Source organism: Phalacrocorax aristotelis, chromosome 3 (genome assembly GCF_949628215.1).
Source record: "Phalacrocorax aristotelis chromosome 3, bGulAri2.1, whole genome shotgun sequence".
NCBI classification, from domain to species: domain Eukaryota; kingdom Metazoa; phylum Chordata; class Aves; order Suliformes; family Phalacrocoracidae; genus Phalacrocorax; species Phalacrocorax aristotelis.
Window position 1 is genome coordinate 51,525,927 of NC_134278.1, and position 22,848 is coordinate 51,548,774.

Genomic DNA, 22,848 nt, shown 5'->3' on the forward strand with positions numbered 1-22,848 from the left:
ATGCTTCAACAGAATTTAATGCCTTTTATTAGATGCCAGAAAAACCCACCTGGCTTTAGAATAGATTCATGTTTTCTAATCAGTTTTAGGTGTCAGGCAGTTATGGCATTCATAATAACCTACTTCTGTATGGAGTCTGCTGCCAGAAGACTAAATCTGTGTTGCAACCATAGCATCTAACTAAAAAGTCAATCAACAGCAAGGAATAAACTCATTTGAAACTATCCATTATTTCTGCTCTTCATTAAGTGTTTTTTTTAAATATAACTACCTTTGTTATTCTGCAGTTCTTTGTGTGTATAAGGTAATTTATTACACCAACACACTAGCATAAGTAAGCTAGCATTCAATTCAGCTTCCCACCCCCCAAAAATATATAAGCTCCCATATTGATAAACATTTTAGAATTGTATACACTTTTGATGACATTTTCTGCCTTTTAACTGATTTAAAAACATTTTTCAGAGAATTAAGAAACCCAATATTAAAGATGAGAATTTCTAATTATGCTAATTAGTTTAGTTTCCTGGAAGTCTATAATTAATGTTTTTCTGCCTCTGACACATTCTTTGTTCAACTTGTGTTACAAGATGCAGGTCACAGCACTATATAAGCACTTGAGTGGTTTGAAGAGGCTACACAGCTTATGACCTCTAGGGAGGAGGTGGGTCTACAGAAAAAATTATTTTGTTTGCGAAGTCATTTGAAATAAGTATGACAGTCTAATTTGCTCCGGTCTTATCCGATATCTTTTCTTCTCTGAAACCATGTCTTGTAAACATGAAATATATAGCCTGTAATCTGTGTCAGACAACCTCAAGATCCCTCCCAAAAAACTTAAGAGACCGATTCACAGATGTACTGGAACACAGAACTCCTATTGCAATCTGGCGCCTTGATATCTTTGAGAATCTGGGACATAGTCCAAAAAAACAAAAACTGGAAAAGAGGTATTATCATCCTTGCAGCAGTCAGAGGCTCCAAGGTGGTAAAAAAAGGCAGAGCATGAGTTATAAAAGGTGCCTTCTTCTCCAAACAGTTAAATTAAATAGAATACATTAAGACGCATCAGACACACAAGCAGAAGGTTATAAAAAGGCCCAATCCAAATGCAGTGACAGTAACCTGATAAGACTTCCATCAGGATACCTTTTCGCAGCAGCCAAAAGCATAGGAACAAAGGAAAAAAAACCCCTCATTTTCTTTCAAACTCTTTATTTACCACAGACAATAGAGCCTCATATTTTAGTTCAATCCTGTCTCACAAGTATCTGGCTTTTTTTTCTTTCCTTTCCTCCAAACTGCAGACTTACAGATCTTGGTGGATGAGAAGCAAGTGTATATGCAAGTGGGTTGATAGCAGTTTGAGAGTGTTAAAAAAAATACATAGAAAAATAGAACAAGAGGGACTATATGCATCATCTTCTGTGGGGAAGAAAAACCAACAGAAAACACAGGGTATGAGATAAAGCACATCCATCACGGAAAGCAACAAAACAGAACTATGAAAGAGCAAGTAAAGGGAGAAAAAAGTAGGATAAAACAAACTGAAAGCACAGGGAAACATATTTCATTATCTACTATGGGGAAGAAAAGCCCGACGTGAAGGAAAAAATGTGAAATGTTCAGTTAAAACTTAATATAATCTACCCCAGCTTTTTAAGGAAATTAGTCTCATGCAGGAAGTGTTGGGGGGGGTAAGGGGGGGACAGAGCATTCCCCCCCTTGGAAACTGGCTGGCTGAATTCAATCACGTTTGACGGAAGGGTAGAGGTCTCAAAGATAATTGCCTAAGAAAATGCTAAGTTCATGAAATCAAGATGCTATCAGTGTCCTGACCAAGGGAAAGGCTGCAGTATGCATTAAGACCTTATTAGACATTAGATGATCCACAAAAGGATGAGGCTGTAAATGTTTCAAACAGGCGGGGGGGAGGGGTATCCTTTAGAGCTTACAATCATCTGTGAGATTTTTTTTTTTAATAAAGGGGAAAAAAAGGGTAAGAAGCCAGGCTTCTACTGCTCAAGGAACTACTCTTTCAAAACACTTCTTCCTCCTTCACCTGAGGGAAAAAAGGAAGACCTGGTATTACTTGGTATAGTATTCACCCACCACCGGGAGTACTAACAAACAGATGCCAAAAGGCCCTTTTTATACACAAAAGTGCTGTACAAAGCTAGACATCTTTATCATCCTTCGGAGAAATCAAAGGAAGAGAGACAAAGTGACTGCTAGGAAAAACAGCAGATGAAAAAGCTGGATGGAAAGAGCCAAGTAACCCAAATCACCTTCCACCCACTACTCCAGTCTGCCCTCAGAACCAGCAGCATCCAATGCATAACATAATAAGTTTTCTGGAACCTGATTAAAACAGAACATACTTACAGCATATGATAATCAATGAGAAGAGGTTTTTTGAAAGCTGTTTCACTCTCTTGATTTGTTTTATACCAAAACACCCCTTCTTGAATTCACAAATATTCCGTTAATAGCCACTATGTGTTAATATACTGGCTTGACACAAATGATGAGTGATGATAAGCAATTCCTCAGCTTTTCCAATAAAACCAGATTTTAGATAACCATGTATATTACCTGCCTACAGTTTTAAAGCGTAGTAAAGTCAGTATTTCATATTCAAAAATGGCATCTGCATGCTCACTAGAAATTAATCTTTGCTACAATTTAAGCAAAGAGAAACTTCAGATGGTGTTTCCCTAAATGCCTTCTTGTGTGCTTGCTTATACACTAGCCTGATAGTACCTGAAAGGCAACTAATTTAAACCAGTAAGTGGTTTTCATAGGTTCTACAATGAAAACATCTAGAATCCCAGATGACTAAATTTTACTGGCAAGCGATCTAGGATGCTTGGGCACAACGTAGCTGAACATACTTCGGTAAACTACCACAGCTTTGTCAATTAAACATTTCAGATTCAAGGAAACAAAGCAGAATTAGTTTAATAATTTTCCACACAATTCTCCAGGTAAAATATTACAGACTGGTTGCACAAATAGATCTTGAAATCTTTCACTTTTCAGGGAGCACACCTTTCAACTCCAGACAACACCCAGCATCTGCATGCCAAGAGAAAAAAGGAATGCAGTCATATGGAATCAGTTAATAATTACAGCCGATAAACACATTGACTGCAGTGGAAGATCCACTTTTGATATTAGTAAGCAGTGATTCATGTGAAACGTCATATAGCTTTCCTTACTTAAAGACTCATCATCCATATATTCAAGAGAAAAAAAATCAACTCATTACCATATGAAAAGCTAGTATATCTCAGCAGTTGGAGATGTAAACAAAAGAAAGGTCTCAGTGTTGAAAATGTGGGACTTTTACCTAAAATCCTGATTCTAGCATACAAAGAGGCATGCCCATATCTAATAAAACCAATCTAAATGCAGCGTCTTGCTCCGCTCCGTGCTGTGAACACTTTCTATTTGCCCTTACGTTTATGCTATCATTTTTTCAAACAGAATCCAAGTTCTATCTCCTGCTAAGGTATTTGATTAAAACTGAGACCACTGAAAAGGGTGGAAAATCCAACTAGAGCATTTAATCAGATTAAATGCCACTGTGTCACAATTAGATGTCACTGTATGTTCACTTTAATGCTGAAAGCACATGCAGCACGAAAGGAAGTCATGGCAATGTACTGCTCCAGGTGCAAGCACGCGCCATGCATGTACCTGGCATTAAAGCTAGCCCTTCAGCGCTCTGTACTTTTTCTATTTATTCTGTCGGCGGGTGAAGCGGGCGCAGAAGAAGGCGTTTTGCTGGCGGGAGAAGTTGGAACATACGTGCTTCTCCCGCTCCCAGCCGGCCTCACAATGGTAGCAGCGTTTCCGCGGGGAGATCCGCCGTCAGTCGGGTCGGATCGGATCGAATCCCCGGGCCTGCGAGGGGCAAACCCGCCGCCCGTCCCCACCGCCGCCCTCCCCGAGCCCCAGTCACCCCGACGCCGCGGCGGCGGCGACCGGCTGGGAGGGAGGGAGGGAAGGAGGGAGGGAAGGGAGGGGAAGGGAGAGCGCCTCACACCTCACACCCCACCTCACACCTCAGCCCGCCGCTCGCACCTGGCGGCGGCTGACGTCACCCCCACCGCCCCCCGCCCCGCTGACCCCAGCCCCACACGGCCCCACCTTCCCCGCCGGGCGATCCCGCCGCCCCCGCCGGCTACGGGCACACGGGGCGAGCGGTCTGGGCGGTGGAGAGAGAGCAGAGCCGAGCCGCCGCGCTCCGGCACACGCGCGGCCCCCTCCGCTCCTCCGCCTCACAACACGCCCCCCTCCTGCCCCTGCGAGCGGGGACGGCGGAGAGACGGGGGAGAGGGGCTCGGCGGCCGCGACGTGCTTCCCCCCTCTTTCCTTCCCTCCCTCCGCCGCCGCCACCCCCCGCAAGGGCAGGGACAAAGGGGAGGGGGCCGACACCTGGCGGGGGCCGGTCCCTTTGTGGGGCAGGGACCGACGGGGAGCGGGGGCGCGGCGGGGAAGGGAGGGTGCCCAGTCCCGCCCGCCCCGGGGCCGCGAGGAAAGGGTGCGGGGGCACTTACTTGCCGGCCCGGCTCCCGTTCTCCGCCTCCCCTCGCCTCGCACCTTCACGCCGCTCGCCTCAGCCCCTCCCTCCGCCTCCGCCTCGCGCTGCCCCCGCAGCCGTTGGGGCGCTGGAACTTCAAACGGCGCCGGCCATTCCGCGCGCGCGCCGCCGCCGCCAGCCGACCGGCGGCTCCGGGCCGGGGGTAGGCGGCGGGGGCGCGTGCGGCGGCGCGGAGCTCCCCCGAAGGCTTCACAATAGAGACAGGACAGCGCGTGTGTGTGCGGGAGGAGGGGCCTCTCGGCGCGCCGAGGCGGGCGGGCGGGCGGGAGGCAGGGCTGTTTACCCGGCGGCCGGACCCGGCCCCCCCGCGCCCGATGCTCGGGCTGGTCCATGCGCCGCCACCGCCCCCCAACCCCGCGACTTGAGGGAGGGGAGGCGAAGGGAACCCACCCCTCCCCACCCCGCGGGCGGCAGGTGGTACGGTCCGGCCCGCCGGCTCCCTTTCCCGGTCACGGGCGGGGCGGGGCCCGCCATTGTGACGTACACAAAGCCGGCTGCTGACGGCCAATCAGCGGGAGGGGGCAGGGCTCCCCAGGGCACTGTCCGCCCCCGGGCCGGGGCGGTGGGAGCTGGGGGTTGAGCGAGCGCCGGCGGAGCGGCGGGACCGGCACAGCCCGGCTCAGCTGCCACCGCCTCCCTACCGAAGAGGCGGCGAAAACCCCTTGCGTGCGGGGGGTGGCGGGCGCCCGGGAGCTATCGCGCCCAGCCTCTGTTGCGTGTTTTCCCCTGCCATTACGTGGCGTGCAGGCAAGAGCGGGGGAGATGGCCCAAGCGCCCGTCACAGGCTGTAACGGGCTGGGCGCGGATAGGCAGCCCCTGTCACCGGCCGGCGCGCGTTCCCCGGGACCGGACAGCGGGAAGTTCCCCCTCCCGCTCGTCCCCCCGGCAAGACCGGCGCAATAAAACTCCTCCCACGGCGACAGGACGGCAGCGGCCGCCCCGCAGAGCCCGTTGCATGCCGGAGCTTGTAGTCCAACCCGGGAGTCCTGAAAGGTTAAGCACCAAGAACAGCGAAGGGAGATGACTTCCCCCTTCAAACGCCTGTCCATCCCGCAGCACACCGCAGCGGATCCCTCAGAGCGTACTTTCCGTTTTAATGAGCTACCTTTCAGAGCGCAGCCCCACCCCGCTCGTTCTGCGGGGGAAGGCAGGCGGCCAGCCCCGCGGAGCTGCCAGGACCTGCCCGTCCCGTCGTCCCCCGCGCCAAGATGTCGGCGGCTATCGCCGCGCTCGCCTCCTACGGCGGCTCCGACTCGGAGCCCGACTCGGAGCCCGAGGCCGAGGCTGGCTCCCAGGGCGCCGCCGTGCTCGCCACCCGCGACGCCGTGCTGCACCTGCGCCCCCCGCCCGCCGCCCCCCCGGCCCTGCCCGTCGACGCGGCCCCGGAAGTAGCCGTGAAGGTAGAGGCGTCCCTCCGCCACCCTCGGGGCCGTGGCCCGCCGCGCCCGCCGCCGCCGCCGCTGGGGACGGCCCATGGGCAGCGCTGGGCCGCGGAAGTGGGGCGAAACGGGGGCGGGCGGGGGCGGGGCCGGCGCGGGAACGTTTCCACCGACCGGCCTTGCCCTGCCCCCCGGTGCGGTGCGGGGGCCCGGGCTGGGGAGGGAGGGCGTCTGTCGGGCAGCTCGGCCGGTGGGTCTCGCTGCGGCGGCTGAGCTTACTGTAGCGTGCTATCTCCGTCTCAAAGCCGTGCCCTGCTTGGAGTTCCTCAGATACTCTTGCCTTGCGCTCCCCCGTGTTTGTTTTTGTGTGTGGCTTGCCCGGGTGGTGGTGGGGCGAAATCGGTACTTGGCAGGTGGAGCGCAGCTGAATCCTGTTCTGAAGAGCAGCCTGAAAGCTGGTCGGTGCTCCTGTTTTCGTTCCAGTCTTGCTTGGGAAACTTAGTTTTCTAAGTTTGGTATCATATTGGTTCACTTTTGTGATTCCAGAAAGAGGGAGAGGAGGATGTTGGTTTGGTTTTGAGATTTTAAATATAAGCAACTAATTTCTAATGAAGAGGAGGCATCTCACCGTGATGATTGTCACTGTAGCATTGTGTTGCTTCCAATTGTTTTGAAAAGTTTCCTACTTTGTGACAAAGGGGTGGATGGAGTCTTTCACTTTCGTGTCATTAGTTAATCACATGCTATCGCAACTGATCATATTTGCATGTGCATGTTATATTGTATGTACTGACTAGATGTGCATTCTCATCCCTCAGAGTCTTAGAAATATCTAACTTGAACTGCAGCCTCTGGCAGACTGTCACATACAGGCTTTGAAAGGAATGCTAAGTAACATCCATAATATCTTCTGAGTGTGAATGATGATAAGTGGCAAGTAGCATTGGCTGTGCTCTTCACCACTCTTAAAGCTGTAGCTGTTTTCCCTTTGCCATGCTAGCACAAAGGTTTATACAGTCACTTGGTGACTGACATCAAGTACCTGATCTGAATTTTTAAAAAAATAATTCTGGTGGAGTTATTTGTCCTTTGATCCATTCCCTGATCTGCGCAAATGCTGTGCCAGCACAGCAGTGCCAGAGTAGAATCAAGCAGCTGGAGGAGAGTTAGGTGTCAGTAGCATGTTCCATTCAAAGCTGTTTGCCAGGCTGTGCCCTGAAAGGGGTATCCAGCGGTACATCTAGGGCTGTCTCTGCAGCAGGCATTCTGTTAACCAAGATAAAAAGGAAGTGAGGTTTCTGAGTATCAAGATGTTTCATTAAAATGTTGTCTGTCGTTTTTATTTGCGATCACAGATGAGATGCATATAACTGAAAAGATCAATGACTTCAAGCTGATGCTTTCTGAATACACAGCATACTGGAGCTTCTTTTAGAACCACAACCTTCTTTGAGGAGTAACAGATCATATCCTTGTAGACTGGCATCAGGCTTTCTATTCAGTCTTTTATGGTTCAAGAAAGAAGTGCTGGTCTCAGACAACACACTCGCAACACCTTCCATGTCTAAAAATGATAGTGTCCCACCAGTCAGTGGTGGAAGCTTCCCAGTCACCCCCTCAGGAATTTACCCTAATTTTTCAGGATTAGAAAGCCCTTACTGAACAAATATAAAAGACATGATGTTTGAGTGTAGGTCACAAGAATTCTTGAAGTACAGAGTTGGAAAACCAGCAAGCTGAGTGAGGAGGAAAGCAGAGTTACAGTTCATTAGTATCACTTCACTTGAGCAAATGTTGTTTTGACATGAGTAAGAATCAAGTACTCCTAAGTGCATGGATATGTATTACACAAGGGACCAGGAATGGATAAGAAAAGGTGGTGGTAAGAAGGGAGGCTAGAAGGGTTAGTCATAAAACAAATATAAATGACAGCTGCACACAAGTGCATTTTTGGCAGTTGAGAATATAAATCTTAACTGGTTGGTGTTCTGCATCCTAGTTCTAATCATTGTCCCTATTTCTGGTTCAGAAGTTTGGCCTGTTAATTTGCACAGATGTTAGACTTACATGTACTTTAAAGAGGAGTAGGTTCCTCACTCCCTTTGATAGAAAAGCATAATTGTTAGCACACTCAGCTATAGTTGGGTGTTTTGTTGTTACTTAAATGTTCATATCAAGTATAGCCAGCCCAGTTACTCCAAGATGTATTTCTTTATTCTACAGAAATCTGATGAGTTCTTGCCTCAAATTACATCATAGGCATATAAAAGCATATTTTTCTGAAAATAGTTTTTCTATATCTGAAAACTGTACTAATGACTTGTAACTTTCTTTTAAAAGTTTGAGGGGACGGCTTCTGTTAAACCCTCCTCTTAAAGTCCACCTGTTAAAATAGGCCTATTAGAACCATAGAATCGTTAAGGTTGGAAAGGACCCTTAAGATCATTGAGTCCAACCGCTAACCTAACACTGCCAAGTCCACCACTAAACCATATCCTCAAGCACCACGTCTACCCTTCTTTTAAATACCTCCAGGGATGGAGACTCAACCATCTCCCTGGGCAGCCTGTTCCAATGTTTGACAACCCTTCCGGTGAAGAAGCTTTTTCTAATGTCCAACCTAAACTTCCCCTGGCGCAGCTTGAGGCCATTTCCTCTCATCCTATCCCTTGTTACTAGGGAGAACAGACCAACCCCCACCTCGCTACAACCTCCTTTCAGGTAGTTGTAGAGAGCGATGAGGTGTCCCCTCAGCCTACTCTTCTCCAGACTAAACAACCCCAGCTCCCTCAGCTGCTCCTCGTAAGACTTGTTCTCTAGACCCTTCACCAATTTCGTTGCCCTTCTCTGGACACGCTCCAGCACCTCAATGTCTTGTAGTGAGGGGCCCAAAACTGAACACAGTACTTGAGGTGCGGCCTCACCAGTGCTGAGTACAGGGGCACTATGACCTCCCTGCTCCTGCTGGCCACACTATTCCTGATACAAGCCAGGATGCCGTTGGCCTTCTTGGCCACCTGAGCACACTGCTGGCTCATGTTCAGTCAGCTGCCAACCAACACCCCCAGGTCCTTTTCCTCCAGGCAGCTTTCCAGCCACTCCTCCCCAAGCCTGTAGCATTGCATGGGGTCGTTGTGAGCCAAGTGCAAGTGTCGACACTTGGCCTTGTTGAATCTCATACCGTTGGCTCTGGCCCAACGATCCAGCCTGTCCAGGTCCCTCTGTAGGGCCTTCCTGCCCTCCAGCAGATCAACACTTCCACCCAGCTTGGTATCATCTGCAAACTTACTGAGGATGCACTCAATCCCCTCATCCAGATCATCAGTGAAGATATTGAACAGGACCAGTCCCAGCACTGAGCCCTGGGGAACACCACTAGTGGCTGGCCACCAACTGGATTTGACTCCATTCACCACCACTCTCTGGGCTTGGCCGTCCAGCCAGTTTTTAAGCCAGCACAGAGTGCGCTTGTCCAAGCCCTGAGCAGCCAGCTTCTCCAGGAGAATGCTGTGGGAGACAGTGTCAAAGGCCTTACTAAAGTCCAAGTAGGCAACGTCCACAGCCTTCGCGTCATCCACTAAGCGGGTCACCTTATCATAGAAGGAGATCAGGTTAGTGAGGCAGGACCTCCCTTTCATAAACCCATGCTGGCTGAGCCTGATCCCCTGATTGTCCCACATGTGCTGCGTAATGGCATTCAAGATGATCTGCTCCATGACCTTTCCTGGCACCGAGGTCATGCTGACAGGCCTGTAGTTCCATGGATCGTCCTTCCGACCCTTCTTGTAGAGGGGCATCTCATTCACTAGTTTCAAGTCATCTGGGACCTCCCCGGTTGACCAGGACTGCTGATAAATGATGGAGAGTAGCTTGGCGAGCTCCTCTGGTTGGGTGGATCCCAGCCGGCCCCATGGACTTGTGAACATCCAGGTGAAGGAGCAGGTTGGTGACTGCCACCTCTTCAACAACTGGGAGTTCATTCTGCATACTATCTCTGTCTCCCAGCACAGGGGCCTGACAACCCCAAGGATGACCAGTCTGACTGTTAAAGACTGAGGCAAAGAAAGCATTAAGTACCTCAGCCTTCTCATCTTTCGTGGCAAGGTTACCTTCCGCATCCAACAAAGGAGGGAGATTCTCCCTGGCCCTCTTTTTGTCACTGAAACATTTATGAAAAACATTTTTTGTTGTCTTTAATGGTGGTGGCCAGTTTAAGTTCCAACTGGGCCTTCAACTTTGTAATTTTTTCCCTGCATAACCTCGCAACATCCTTGTAGTCCTCCTGAGTCACCTGCCCCTTCTTCCAAAGGCAGTAAGTTCTCCTTTTTTCTTGAGTTCCAGCCAAAGCTCCCTGTTCAGCCAAGCTGGTCTTCTGCCCCGCCTGCTCAGCTTACAGCTTATGGGGACAGCCTGCTCCTGCACCTTTGAGATTTCCTTCTTTAATAACATCCAGCCTTCCTGGACTCCTTTGCCCTTCAGGACTGCCTCCCAAGGGACTCTGTTAATCAGACTCCTTAACAATCCAAAATCTGCCCTTCTAAAGTTCAGGGTATTGCTGATCTTGTTCTTAAATTACTTATTATAAGTATCATTGAGTTATAGTTATTGGTTACTTCAATCCAGTAACACTTCTACTTTAATTTTAAGTTGGAAAGCTGACTAGATGAAAGTGCGTGTTTCTACTACTATTTTCAGCACCACTGAAGTGCCGATAACATTACAGTACCTGAGAGAAGACACCAAGGGAAGAAAGTGTGCACTTCTGGTCCCTTCATCCAGAAAAGGATACCTTATAACTGCAAAAAGTTCAGAGAAGGGCAGCAGGGCTGAAGAAGGGTCCTACTTCTGTATGAGGAATCACTGAGGAGGCCAAAAATGAAGACGACTGAGGTGAAAAGTATGACAGAGACCTACCAGATCATTAAACAGCATGGAGAGGGGGTTAAATACTCACTGCCTTTTCCAGTACAGCAGCTATAAGCTAACTTATAGCTTACTATTAGGAGCAGTGGTCCATCGCAAGGGGCAGGACATATAGAATAGTTTTGTGGTGTCCTCGGCACTTGCACCGTCAGAGTGCGGGTTCAGTACTTCTACTCATTCATTCCACCGTGAGTGGACTTTCATTCAGAGGAAAGTCAGGTCCTGTGACTTCTGCAAGGATTTGTGGAATCATTGATTTATTGATATAGATGCAGCTCTTCTCAGCTTCCTGCTGGTGATTGTGTTTTCTGTTTGGGAAAAATAAAGTGCTGTTCTCATTTTTGTCTCTAAGATATAGTAGGTGCCTCCAGTCACGGTAGGAGCATATCTTCATGAAGCATAGCTCATCTGTTCCATCTGACTCTAGTAGCTGCACTGGCTAAGCACGTGCCACCCTGGTGCTTTGCTACTGGTTTTCTATGGATTTTTTTTTGCCTTAATCAGCTTCATGGTTATATTTAAGGCAGTTAAAACCAATAGTAGGTATGACCTTTTTGCCTCTGTGGTGTTTTCTATGAGCCACATATGTGGCTTCCAGAGGAAGGGAGGCTCCCATACAGGAACACCCATGCTTTCGGCTCCTAGTCAGGCCTCACACAGGCAGCGGCACTTGTCTGTTGGTCCAGCCTACTTCAAGGAGAACCAGAGCCCACCTGAAGTAATGCCTTAGGCCTTTCTGCTCTGTAAGAGCATCTTACTGCAGGATGGGTAGCTCCAGGACAGTTGCATTGACTCTGGTTATTCTGAGATAAGAACCTGTGAAGAATTTGAGGCACCAGTTATTAATTGGTCATAGAGATCTCTTCCCCAGGACGGCAGTGCCCATGATACTGGGCTAGGCTGGCTCTTCGTGTCCTAGGCTCTTAAAGCAATTGATTAGTTGACTACGATTGTGAACTGATTAACTGTGGTTAACACAGTGAGAAGAAACCCAGAATATGTTTAAGTAATGGAAGTCTAATGATCCAGAGCTCCTGTGCTGTTAGGTATCCAGAAACTGGCTAAGTAAGGTGTGTTTGTTAGTGGTGGCTTTTATGTGTGGAGTGAATTAGGCTAATTAAGAACATAAACTGAAAAAGTCAAATACAGATGCTCATTTACTTGGTCCTTAACACAGCATTAAGTCCTTAACAGCATTATGAATGTTTGTTCAGTGCTTTAATAATGCTGGCTTTGATTTGAAAGTAGGTGTCAGCATGTGTTTCAAGTCCTATAATATAGCAGTTTCCGGTTTTTTTTTTTTGCTCTAAACCTCTTATTTTAGGATTCTTTCTAAGTTATATTTTGCTAGACATTGCTAAACCAATTATAATTAGTTTTCTTACAGCTTCTGCTGATATGAGAAAATCACCCTAAGATTGCTCACAAAGTATCTGCCTTCACTGTTGAATTCACTGGAAGAAAATCAGGAAATTGCACATTCTGTGAAGAAATCAATTTGACAGGAAATGTAGCTATAAGCTTTGCTTTTGGTGAGAGCATGTACTGTTTGATCATCAGTTCATGGTGAGACTTGGATGGGAGCAGATTTTACAATATTTACCTACAGTATCTCGTTCACTGGTTTTGAGGAGAGGTGACTCAACTGGGTTGCAGTCAGCTAGGCTGTCCTGGCCCAGTGCAGGGGCTGGAGGTTTTGTGTTGGCTTTAACGTGGGAAGGGATTGGAAGTCTCAGGTCTGTTTCTCTGTTGAATCTAGTTTACCTTAGTACTATGCAGGTGTCCAGAAAAATACTACGTCAAGGGAAGAAACAGACTTCAGTCACATTTCTTAATGTTTTTTAAAACCTAATCCCTACCCATCTATGGAGAAAGAGATGCAAAGTCAGCGTGTGATCATTCTGTAGCAGTGATGAATATCAGTGATTTGTGAGGTATTATTTGTTAGGAATGTTTTGGCTTCTTTTATATGGTGAGTTTTCCTGATTTTTTTGACACAAAATGCCTTGTAGAGAATAGATATTTAGAACTTGTCACCCTGCAGGATGCTGGGAATCTAACCTAGTTCAACAAAACCATTTACCACATGCTTTTCTTGCTGGTTTATTTTTATTCTATTGAAGTTAGTGGGATGGACATTTACTGTTAAGAGTGTATGAATGAGTAGAATGACTAAGAGCTGATAAGAACAAAATCTTAATGTTGGGACTTCACTGTAAATGCCATTCATCTCTTGGTAGTAAATCTGAAAATCTTTAGAATGAGATAGTACTCAGTATTTGACAGCCCAAGAGGTTTATGCAAGAATCGGTAAGTGACAAACTGCTTAAGCCTCTGTGGCTCATGGGATAGGGTCTTAATTTACCCCATTTTAATTTAATGGATAATTAAAACTACATAAATCATATGCAAAGCAGCCTGCCCTTTTTTAGCTAGTTAGCTAATTAGTAATGAATTCACCTGGGAGGATAGAACACTGTAGGTTTATTATCTAAAATGTCCAGAAAAAAAAACACATAGACATCACAACTCATTGCTTGCATAATAGGAAACTTTGAAAACTCTGAACTTTGCTTTATTCTAACAAACTTCATGTTTAGACAAACACTTGAGATTTAAGTGTCAAATTCTGCTTCTGAATGGATAAATGGTTCTCATTAAACTTACAGATAGTCACATATTGGCACAGTGGGGATTACAGAATGTGGCTGAAATCTAAAAATATTGTGGATTAAAAGGTTTGTGAGTTGCCTTAACATAAGCAACATTATATTTTTTCTAAGGAACAGAATTAGCACTCAGTGTTGCAGTCCATGCTGCAGCTTGTTTCTTTTATTTAAGGTTTTGCTTTGATGCCTATTACAGGGATTTTGTCTGTGTTCAATTAAAAAATGTTTTTGTCTTGCATACATATAAAACTTCTAGCAAGCCTTTTTTTGGATTTTTTTTTTTTAAATTATTGAACTATTTTGCATTCTGTAAGTCAAGTACTTTTTGTAGATGGTAACAGTTTTGGTTTATGGCATTCAGGTAGGGGTTTTCCAAAGAAAAACAGGTCTGTGGTATGTTTAAGGAATCCGTAAGAAGGAAAGCTAATCTAATTTACTGTATTTATAGCATAAAATCCCTTCTGTTTCCTGTGCTCTTTCCTGGCCAGAGGGCCTTTATGGTAGGACTAAAGGAGCAAGCCTTGGTACGAGCTAGACATTCTGTGGTCTCTAGGGAGTTATAATGAAGCACCTGCTTGCCTACACTTCGTGCCAAAAGCTTCTTTCTGTCTCAAGGTAGATTCCTTAGGAAATGCTAATATCCCAGAGTACAACCCTGAGTACCATTCTCTGATGATAGTGTGATGCTGTGTTGTAGGATGAAAAAGGCAAAAGGATAGTATCTAAGTGTCAAAGTATTTTTTACCTTATCAAATCATACCTGAACTGTAAATCAACCTGATATGGCAAGTAAGTAGACAGCACATCTAGTTTAAAAATAAATAGACAAAAAACCCCAACCAACACACCAAGTAGTTCCGTGATAAGATATCATCTGCTTTTTTGCCTTGCATCAAGAGTGATACCCGTGTCTGCCTGGACAGAAACTCATTTGACCTGTCTGCCAAACTTCAGTGGATCTATAGACTGAGTAATTTCAGTGCTAGACTGGCCTTATTTCTGCTAAGTCATATAATCTGAATCTCTTTTAGGCTGAATTAGGTTGTTCAATTTTTCTATACAGGTCATATTTTCTTAGACCTTTGATCATTCTTGATTTTCTCTTTTGGACCCCTTTCAGTAGCACGAGTCTTACCTGTGGTGCCCAGTGTGGCCACTGTATTTTAGTTGGGCTCTTGTTAGCAGCGCTGAGAAAAGCAGAGGTGACATGTAGAGCTGAAGTTTGTAGCTCCATTGTATTCTGTCTTCCAAGAAAGCATATTCAGTAAAACATAACTTTCTAAAACCCTAGTTCTTCTTTTCCACGTTATATGGGGTGTACCACCTTTAATGATATTGCAGCATGCCATAAAGCCCATATTTATATTAATTCTGAGTTGCAGCAAACACAAGCTGCTTCTCTGCCAGTCCTACAGCTGAACTTTTAGCTCTCTGCAGAGGAGCACTACATCTGTTTAAATTGACAGCATCTTGACACCCCCACTTTTTATGATTCCTATGCCTTTCTGAATGGGAAGTGACATAGAGTAATACTTAGCCAACTGTTAAATTCACAGATGCCCTCTTCTTTCAGCCTAGCTACTCATAGTCTTCCATCCTGCAGAGCCACTTGTGTAACACTTGGGACATAAGCTGCATGATAAATTGCTCACCTTATGCTTTTAGATAAATTAAGGCACATCGTGTGTGACCAAAGGAAAAACTACAGCACAGCAGAGGGATGTGATCCCTTAGATTACCTTATCTCAGTCATGGCTACCAGACTGCTTCTCTTGTGATCCCTTCCCTGTTTGCCATAGCTACAGGAAATGCCTCTAGAATGCATGCAGCTAAGTTCTGTCAGCTGTTACCAGCGTAAGGGGGCAAGAGTTGTAAGACCTGTATGTTTACTTTTTTCGCTTTTTGGGTTTTAGAAAGATGAGTTCTGCTCAAATGGTCTTCTGGTGATGCGTGCAGTCGTACCCAGTGATCTTCACCATGTGCAGAGGTTGCTGATGAGTTCTTTCATTAAAGAGAAAAAAAAAAAGAAAAACCACAAAAATAAACCCAAAACCCCAAGCCAAAATGCCCCAATGCAGATAGCTTACCAATTTGTGAAATGATTGATGGGCTAGGTTAATGTTTTTAGTGTTTCTGCAACCTACCAGAGGCTTGTAATACTGTACAAAATGGCATTCATTGGATGTTGACCAGACATTAATTCGTCTGCTGCAAGTCAAACTCTTGCTGTAGACTAACGTTTCAGAATATGTTGTGTCAGTACATATTTTCGTATCAAGATTTTGATTCTTTAAAATACTGAGCAGGTAAAGAGGGGAGTTGAGACATGCTCGAATTATTACATAGTTTAAAGTGAGATGGCATAGTGAAAAGATAACCATTATGTGCTTCCGCAGCATATTAACAGATCATCATTTGATGCCCAAATATATGAAAGCATGAATAAGGCTGGAGGTCTTGAGGAGTGTAGCTCCTGGAATATAACATGTGCTTCAATTTCAAGGCTCGGTGGTTTTCACACAGAAAGACTATGCCTGTGGTGGTCTAGGAGTGAACATATTGTGTGGTTTCCAAGTGACTCAGCGCTGTTCCATCAACAGCGAAGTAGAACCAGAATTGCTATAATCGTCCAGCAGAGGATCGGCTCTCATGGCACAATCTGTTTCTTTTCTCAATTACTGAGCATCATGTAATAGGACTTATCAGGGAGAAAAGAGGAGGAAAAACAGCAGGACTGAAAAATTGTTGGCATTTTTGCAAAACTGGGTTTTTCTCACTTTTTCAGTTTAAAGAGCAGGAAAAAAAACCCTGTGTCTTAACTTCAAGTAAGCTGATCACTGTTAAATGTCACTGACATTTGATCAGATAAATTTTGCCATATTATCAATGATACTAATTTTTATTTTCTCAAATTATAAGGTTGGTGGATAAGATGCGAAGTCTAGCTGGCAGAGCAAGCTGTATGATGTGACTTGAAAAAATTGGCTATGGAAAATGTCCTCAGGCCATGGAGCTATGAAGGGAAATCTAAGTCTGTAGGTAGTACAGGTTAGGAACGGTTTTGATGTGCTCCTGTTCTAGAAGGGGATGGGGCAGGGGTCTGTTGTTGTTGCTCAATGACTGGATTAGGCCTGCTGTGCTGTTCCCAGGCAAGTTCATAGTGTATGAAAGTCAGGGCTGTGAATGTCCCGGTAGCCGTTGTCATCCAAGCCCAGTGAATTGGAAAGGTCGTGTGATGAGAGAAATGAGGTCAGGCTGAGAATTGGCAGCGCTGAGGGCTCAAGCAAGAGCAGTGCAACGGCTGGACCTGCCTGTTAAAATAATTGATACACAGTGAGAGTAAAACTTTCTAGTTGGACTTAACAATTCTGCTAAGACAGTGGTCTTAGTAGAACAATTGAGGGATTGCTGATGTCATTCTCTTTCTTAAAAAAAAAAATCACGATACTTTTTATTTCTGAGCAGTTTAAACCAAATATAGTCAGGTTACAAGCCAAAGATCTTTAGGTACTGTTTTGCTTTTCTGTGTTCTAGAAAGCCAGGTTTTAAAACCTAAGTCTTGCATGCCTAAGCAAATTTGTTTGTAATTGACCTGCTGTTGTATTGGGGAGAAAAAAAGCTTCTGGGCACAGCACGTCAGAGAATAGCTAACAATATTAAATAAGTAAAGAACAGGCCGTTTTGCTCTTTCAAGATACTATAATACAAAGCAAGATTGAGTTTGTTTGAGGTAATTTTCTATTAATGAAGTGACTGCTAAAATTCAATCCTCTATTGTGTCACTTCCTTCTGTGAGTTGCAAATGCTTTTGGATCCTGTGGTAGAAGAGCGCTGATTAAACACTGATGCTAAGATAGCTTTTTCAGTGTAATTACTAGGGATATTATCAATATACTAGCTCATTGTAAATCCCTTTCAAATGCATTTATACTAGAATAAAGATGCAGGAAGCAATACCAGTAATAATACCACAAAATAAAGTTCTCCATTAAATGAGCCCTTGAAGGGTGTGGGGAGGTAGTGTCAATTTAGGATCAATGTAATTGGGCCTTTGTAGAGCTCTCTGAAACCAGATCTTTTTGAGCACTGCCACCTAATCATCCTTTTTCTTTCCTATCTTATCTGTCTTCTACTTCAGCTGCATGTGCCCTTCAGAGTTTTTCCCTTTGAGTTGCTAGAGAAGTTATTCTTTTGGTTAGCCCCTCTTTCTTGTCCCTTCATCTATCAAGTTAAATTTTTGTCACAACAGGCTTGGAAATGTGTTTATATACTGAGGCTGAATTCTGTTTATACCTTTTGGTAAAAACTTGGAGATAGGGGATCGTTGGATTCTCTGAAACTCATTGCTATACATAGGTTTTTGTGGATGTCTAATATATTTTCCCATCTCTCAAAAGAGTTACTTGTCACTTCTGCCTTCTACCTTTTGTATAACTCTGGTTTTCACACTTTTATATTCAATTGGTGACAATGTTAATTGGCTCTTCTTTACAAGGTCTGGTATTCAAACATCCTCAAAGATTAAAAAAAAAAGCAGCTTGCCTCCAATCATGCTACTGTTTTTAAAGTGTGTGCATGAAGTCTTTAAAAAAAAAAAAGTAGTAGTACACATACAAAATTCCGCATGTATCTTAGACAAATTTCTCAGTGAGGGCCAGATGTTGGGTTTGCAATCAATATTTTTTAAAAATAGAAACTTCTGCTGAGCTACTCTTCTCCTTTCATTGTGCTCACAGTGTCAACTTGAACTACAGCACTAATTTGGTCTGAAATGGGGCAATGTCATGGTTTTAAAAGTCTGTATGTAATGAATGCTGTATTAATATGTCTGTTTTATTTCAGGAAGATGTGGAAACAGGAGTCCACCTTGATCCTGCTATCAAGGAAGTTCAGTACAATCCCACTTATGATACCATGTTTGCACCTGAGGTAAGAAAAAATATTGATCTCTAGAGCAGAAATGCCTTTGGCTTTAAGGGCAGATGTTCTATAAATCTCGTATGAAATTCTTATAAGACATACCTTCTTTGGATGCTTGCTGTGTTTTGGAATCTAGTTTGGGCAAATTGAAAAAACATTCTACACAGGTGTGTTGGTATTTTTAACACCTGAATTTTAATATTCTGCATAAAGCTGTTCTAAGAAGAATCTTAAAGTGTTTATCAGAATTATAGCTACGGAAATTAAAAATCAAGCTAGGAAAATAGCATTATAAAAGTGTTGCGTAAAACATGAACTGCATTAAAGTAGTCTCTCACTATTTTCACTTTTTTGCTACTGATTGTACTTAGAACAAAATGAATGGTAGTGAGTCTTGTGGATGTATGGCTTCTAAGAGGAGGATTTATAATTAAAACCAAGTACTTTCAGTATAGCTATTCACATCAGTGTTAAGTATTTTAGTAACTTAAGCTATGCTAAATTTGTATAGTGAAAAATCATTTTAGGCTGAACTTGGCCTGCCTGGTGCCACTTCCTATTTTATTGTAACTGACAAACTATCTGAAAGATAAAAATAGCTGTTCAGGCATTTAACTTTTTTCAGTATTTAACTTCTTTGTACAGTTTGTCTCCTGTTAGACCAGGGGTTAGCATTGTAGGTATACAACAGCTGCATCAATCTGAAATTTTTACATTACTTATGCTTTATGTTTAAAAAACCTTTTGTGGAACCACATAAATTGGCCTTTTCATAGCAAGCTTGCATTTTGCATCATCCCAAAGCCATGAAGTGTGTGAGCAAAAATACTGATTTAAACTTACTACAGTGTTAGTTCATATAAGTGTTTTAGTTAGGGAGGCCTAATGTGGGACAGTCTCAGATGTCTGCAAATATGGCTGACAAGCGTAGGGATTACAATTAAATTTAGTTTGATATTAGTCTCACTGTATTGCATGTGTTTGTATTCACTGTTCTTTTTCCTAACCATGGTATGGTCGGGAAGACTGGCATTTGTCATCTTGCAAGAAGAAAAGCAAGGCAGGGTTTCATAAGTGTATTTCCTGGAATAATACATCAAGTCCCCAGCTGCTTTTTAAATGCACAAATGTATTGTTGGCTGTGTAATTTCTGTATTAACTACACAGGTTTAGTAGGACCTGCTATCTCTTTCTTGATATTTTCCCCTTACAAGGGACAGTATGCTGTTGCTTTGTCTTCTGAATGCTTGTCCTGATCACGTACTGAATGGCACTGTTTTGTGTCAAGTGGTTGATATTGATTTTTCCTCTGTACCAGTAATACAGGCTAGAAGGTTCAATCATGAAATGAGCTGTTCAGAGCAACTGTGTAAGCGATTACTGTGTAAAATAACTACTAAGATAGTACTTAGACTAAGAAGATTATTCAGTAGTCATAAAGAAATATAAAGTTGAAGTGATTTTTGCATTACAGTTTTTTTGAAAGACAAGTCTTTTTTTCCCCCCGCGGTGTTTTTTCCTGAAAAAGTACACACACACAAATAAGACATTAGTAATTCTGATATACTTTCTTTTAACCTTGTTGATGTAGTTTGGACCAGAAAACCCATTTAGGACTCAACAAATGGCTGCACCTAGAAATATGCTTTCTGGATATGCAGAACCAGCTCACATCAATGATTTCATGTTTGAACAACAAAGAAGAACATTTGCAACCTATGGTAAGTCCTTAACAGTGGAATTAATCTCCACCTTTGTTATGCACAAGTTGGACAAAGTACGTTGTTCTCTATAGAACAGTTAATAGGACTGCATGTTTTGTAAATTGCTTTTTAACAGACATACTAAAATGGGAAAGGGTTTTTGAGAATCTGTATGGCTGGAGAGCGTATTTATTTGGGAAAGCTCATTTTGTAATTCCCTTTGAAACTGTAATGAAGTGTATGACCTCCTACCAAACCCCTCTTAATTAATCCTGCCATTAGTTGCATCTGTGTGGAAAACACAAATCAAAATTTCACACTTTTAGTAAGACAAATAACTGTAGATCTGTTATGCAAATAGATTCTTTCATGTGATTCTAAGCAAAAGTAGCGCTCTCAAAACCAAAAGGAAGCCTTACTGAGTTGTCAGGTTCTTCAGCGGTTGCCTCTAGATACAAGCTGAATGAACAGGATTTGAAGAAAGTGGGAATACATTACTAAAATATTCTTAGTAAAGATAGACCCAAAGAACTCTATACTGTGCTCTTTATAGTTGCTGCTTTCTTATCTTGGAAGAACGTTTTCACTTGCACATAGTTGCATTTGAAAAATGAAACATTTGAGTTTTAGCGAGGCTTGAGTTTCAAATAGGCTTTTTATGTATGTTTTTTTAATAGGGAGGACATGGAAAGACTATGAATTCTAAGCATTCTTTTGGACACATTTGAAAGACCAAAACTGCCGTGTATTTATATATCAGTGGTTAATTTTTCTTCTGTGTTTCATTGTGAGCTTTCATTGCTGTTTTAAACTTGACTGCAAGTGCTTATCTTGCAAATATGAATCTTTGTTTTCAGATGAAGTATCACTTTATATCCCTTAAGTTCAGCCTATTAGGCAAGTTCTGATACTGTGTAAACTTAGTGTCACAACATTCAACTTTTTACACAACAGACTTGAATCTTTCTTTATTTGTATTTACATTCAAAATACTACTCCCTGAAAACTGTCACACCTCAAAATCACCTCCCTACGCACGAGTCCCCTCCAGTTCATTAGGACTTTATGCACACGTGAATTCTGCAGGTCGGAGCCTATTCAGGATCTGAATAGACAGATTAGATTTTGTTCTGTGAAATTAAATGTTGCATTGTGTGGGTTGTGCCTTTTTGTGTGTGTAAAATAGATATTTTAAAAAAAGGGTCTGTAGTCATATAGTTTTTGGGGTTTTTGTTTGTGAAGTTTAGTTTGGGGGAAGATGGAACTAGTAAGTCTACTCAAAGCTCCTGCTACTGGTTTATATCATCAGTGTACAGCAACTGCCTTGAAAGCTGTATTGCAAGAGAGTAGAAGAATATGTTTTTAAGACTGATAACATTGGCAACTGTGCAACTCTCATATTCAGCTTTCTAGAAATGTTCAATAGATAATGATCTGGGTACGGTGAAAATGGAGCTATGAAAAGACTGAGATAGGCAATTTAAACTGCAAGAACACAAGCACTGAGAAGCTGATGTTCAAGCTGGAAAATGCAATAAATGAACAAGATATCCTGGCTCACTAGAAGGTCTGTTAAAAACAGCACTCCTTTAAGTTGTCAAAAAGTTGTCTATTAAAAAAGTCAATATTCTCTTTTCCATTTGGAAGGAGGTAATAAACATCTTCTCAGAAAAGACCAAGTATAAAAACGCAAGCATAATTGCTAGGTGTAAATCTAAGTCACAATGTTTTTAATGACTAAGTTATAACATATTGGAAGAACAGAGAGTAAAACTCTAAATTAAAAGCTGCAGATCTTGACACCTCTGGCCTCTGTTAGGCTGTTTAGCACCATTGTGCTAAGGCAGGAGGTGTCAAAAATATGCAATGGCTAGCATGTAGGGTAAGCAGTGACTATAAATGAAGGACAAGTGTGGTGCAGGACAGAGAGGGTGGTAAATGAGATCATGTATCCAAAACAGCTCAACTGCTGCAGAGTCTTCCCCCCCCACCAAAAAAAAAAAAAAAAAGGCAGCTGTAAATATCATCTTGAAAGTTAATACATATTCAGTGAGAAGCCTATACATTAATCATAAACAAAACCCAAGTATTTTTTGGCAAACAATCTTTGTCATGTACTTCTCTTGCAGTAATTATTTACTGTTGAAAGTACTTTTTCCTTGTGATGCTTGGGTAGCTCAGAACATTCATGCTGTCACTGACAGAGGGTCCTTCCAGCCCTTTATCCTCTTAGGTAGGTGGGCAGCAATGGGTACCTAGTGAGGAGCAGAAGAAAGAAGCAAATGAATTGTGATACACCTGAATACTTCTTATCAATATGCGTTTTCTGAACCAGGGGAATTGTCCCTATATTAATTAATTTTCAGTTAATTTGTTGGTTTTGTCTGGGTTTTGTTTTTAATAAGTTTGTCCAGCTGCTTCTTGATCCCATATAATTTTTCTGTGTACAGAGTAACCTATTGCAGGAAGTTCTGGAGCTTACCATGTGAGGAGATACCTCTGTTTTGAACTTGTGAAACTTAACAGCCTTCTATTTTGAATTGATGTCCCCTAGTCTTTTGTGCTGGAAGACACGATGAGCAGTCATTTCTTATTCACCATTTCTGTGTCATTCCTTATTTTATAGATCTTGGCCATACTTCAGT

The 22,848-nt window shown here is 43.5% G+C and overlaps 2 protein-coding genes across 6 annotated transcripts in view; one reads left to right on the forward strand and one right to left on the reverse strand.

Moving 5' to 3' along the window:
* Positions 1 to 4,992, reverse strand: part of WASF1 (WASP family member 1) — a 102,721-nt gene extending 97,729 nt beyond the window's left edge. For 2 of the 5 annotated variants that reach the window (XM_075087437.1, XM_075087436.1), the window contains exon 1: positions 4,609 to 4,990. The gene's annotated coding sequence lies outside the window, so the exon portion shown is untranslated. Of the gene's footprint in view, positions 1 to 4,565 lie in introns of all 5 variants that reach the window. The other 3 variants (XM_075087435.1, XM_075087434.1, XM_075087438.1) reach the window with 2 other exon arrangements.
* A 793-nt stretch (positions 4,993 to 5,785) lies between these two features.
* CDC40 (cell division cycle 40) overlaps positions 5,786 to 22,848 on the forward strand; it is a 44,974-nt gene continuing 27,911 nt past the window's right edge. The window contains exons 1-3 of the mRNA XM_075087433.1: positions 5,786 to 6,009; positions 18,423 to 18,509; positions 20,092 to 20,221. Coding sequence (XP_074943534.1) covers positions 5,818 to 6,009; positions 18,423 to 18,509; positions 20,092 to 20,221 — 409 coding nt within the window. The 5' untranslated portion in view covers positions 5,786 to 5,817. The remainder of the gene's footprint in view (positions 6,010 to 18,422; positions 18,510 to 20,091; positions 20,222 to 22,848) is intronic.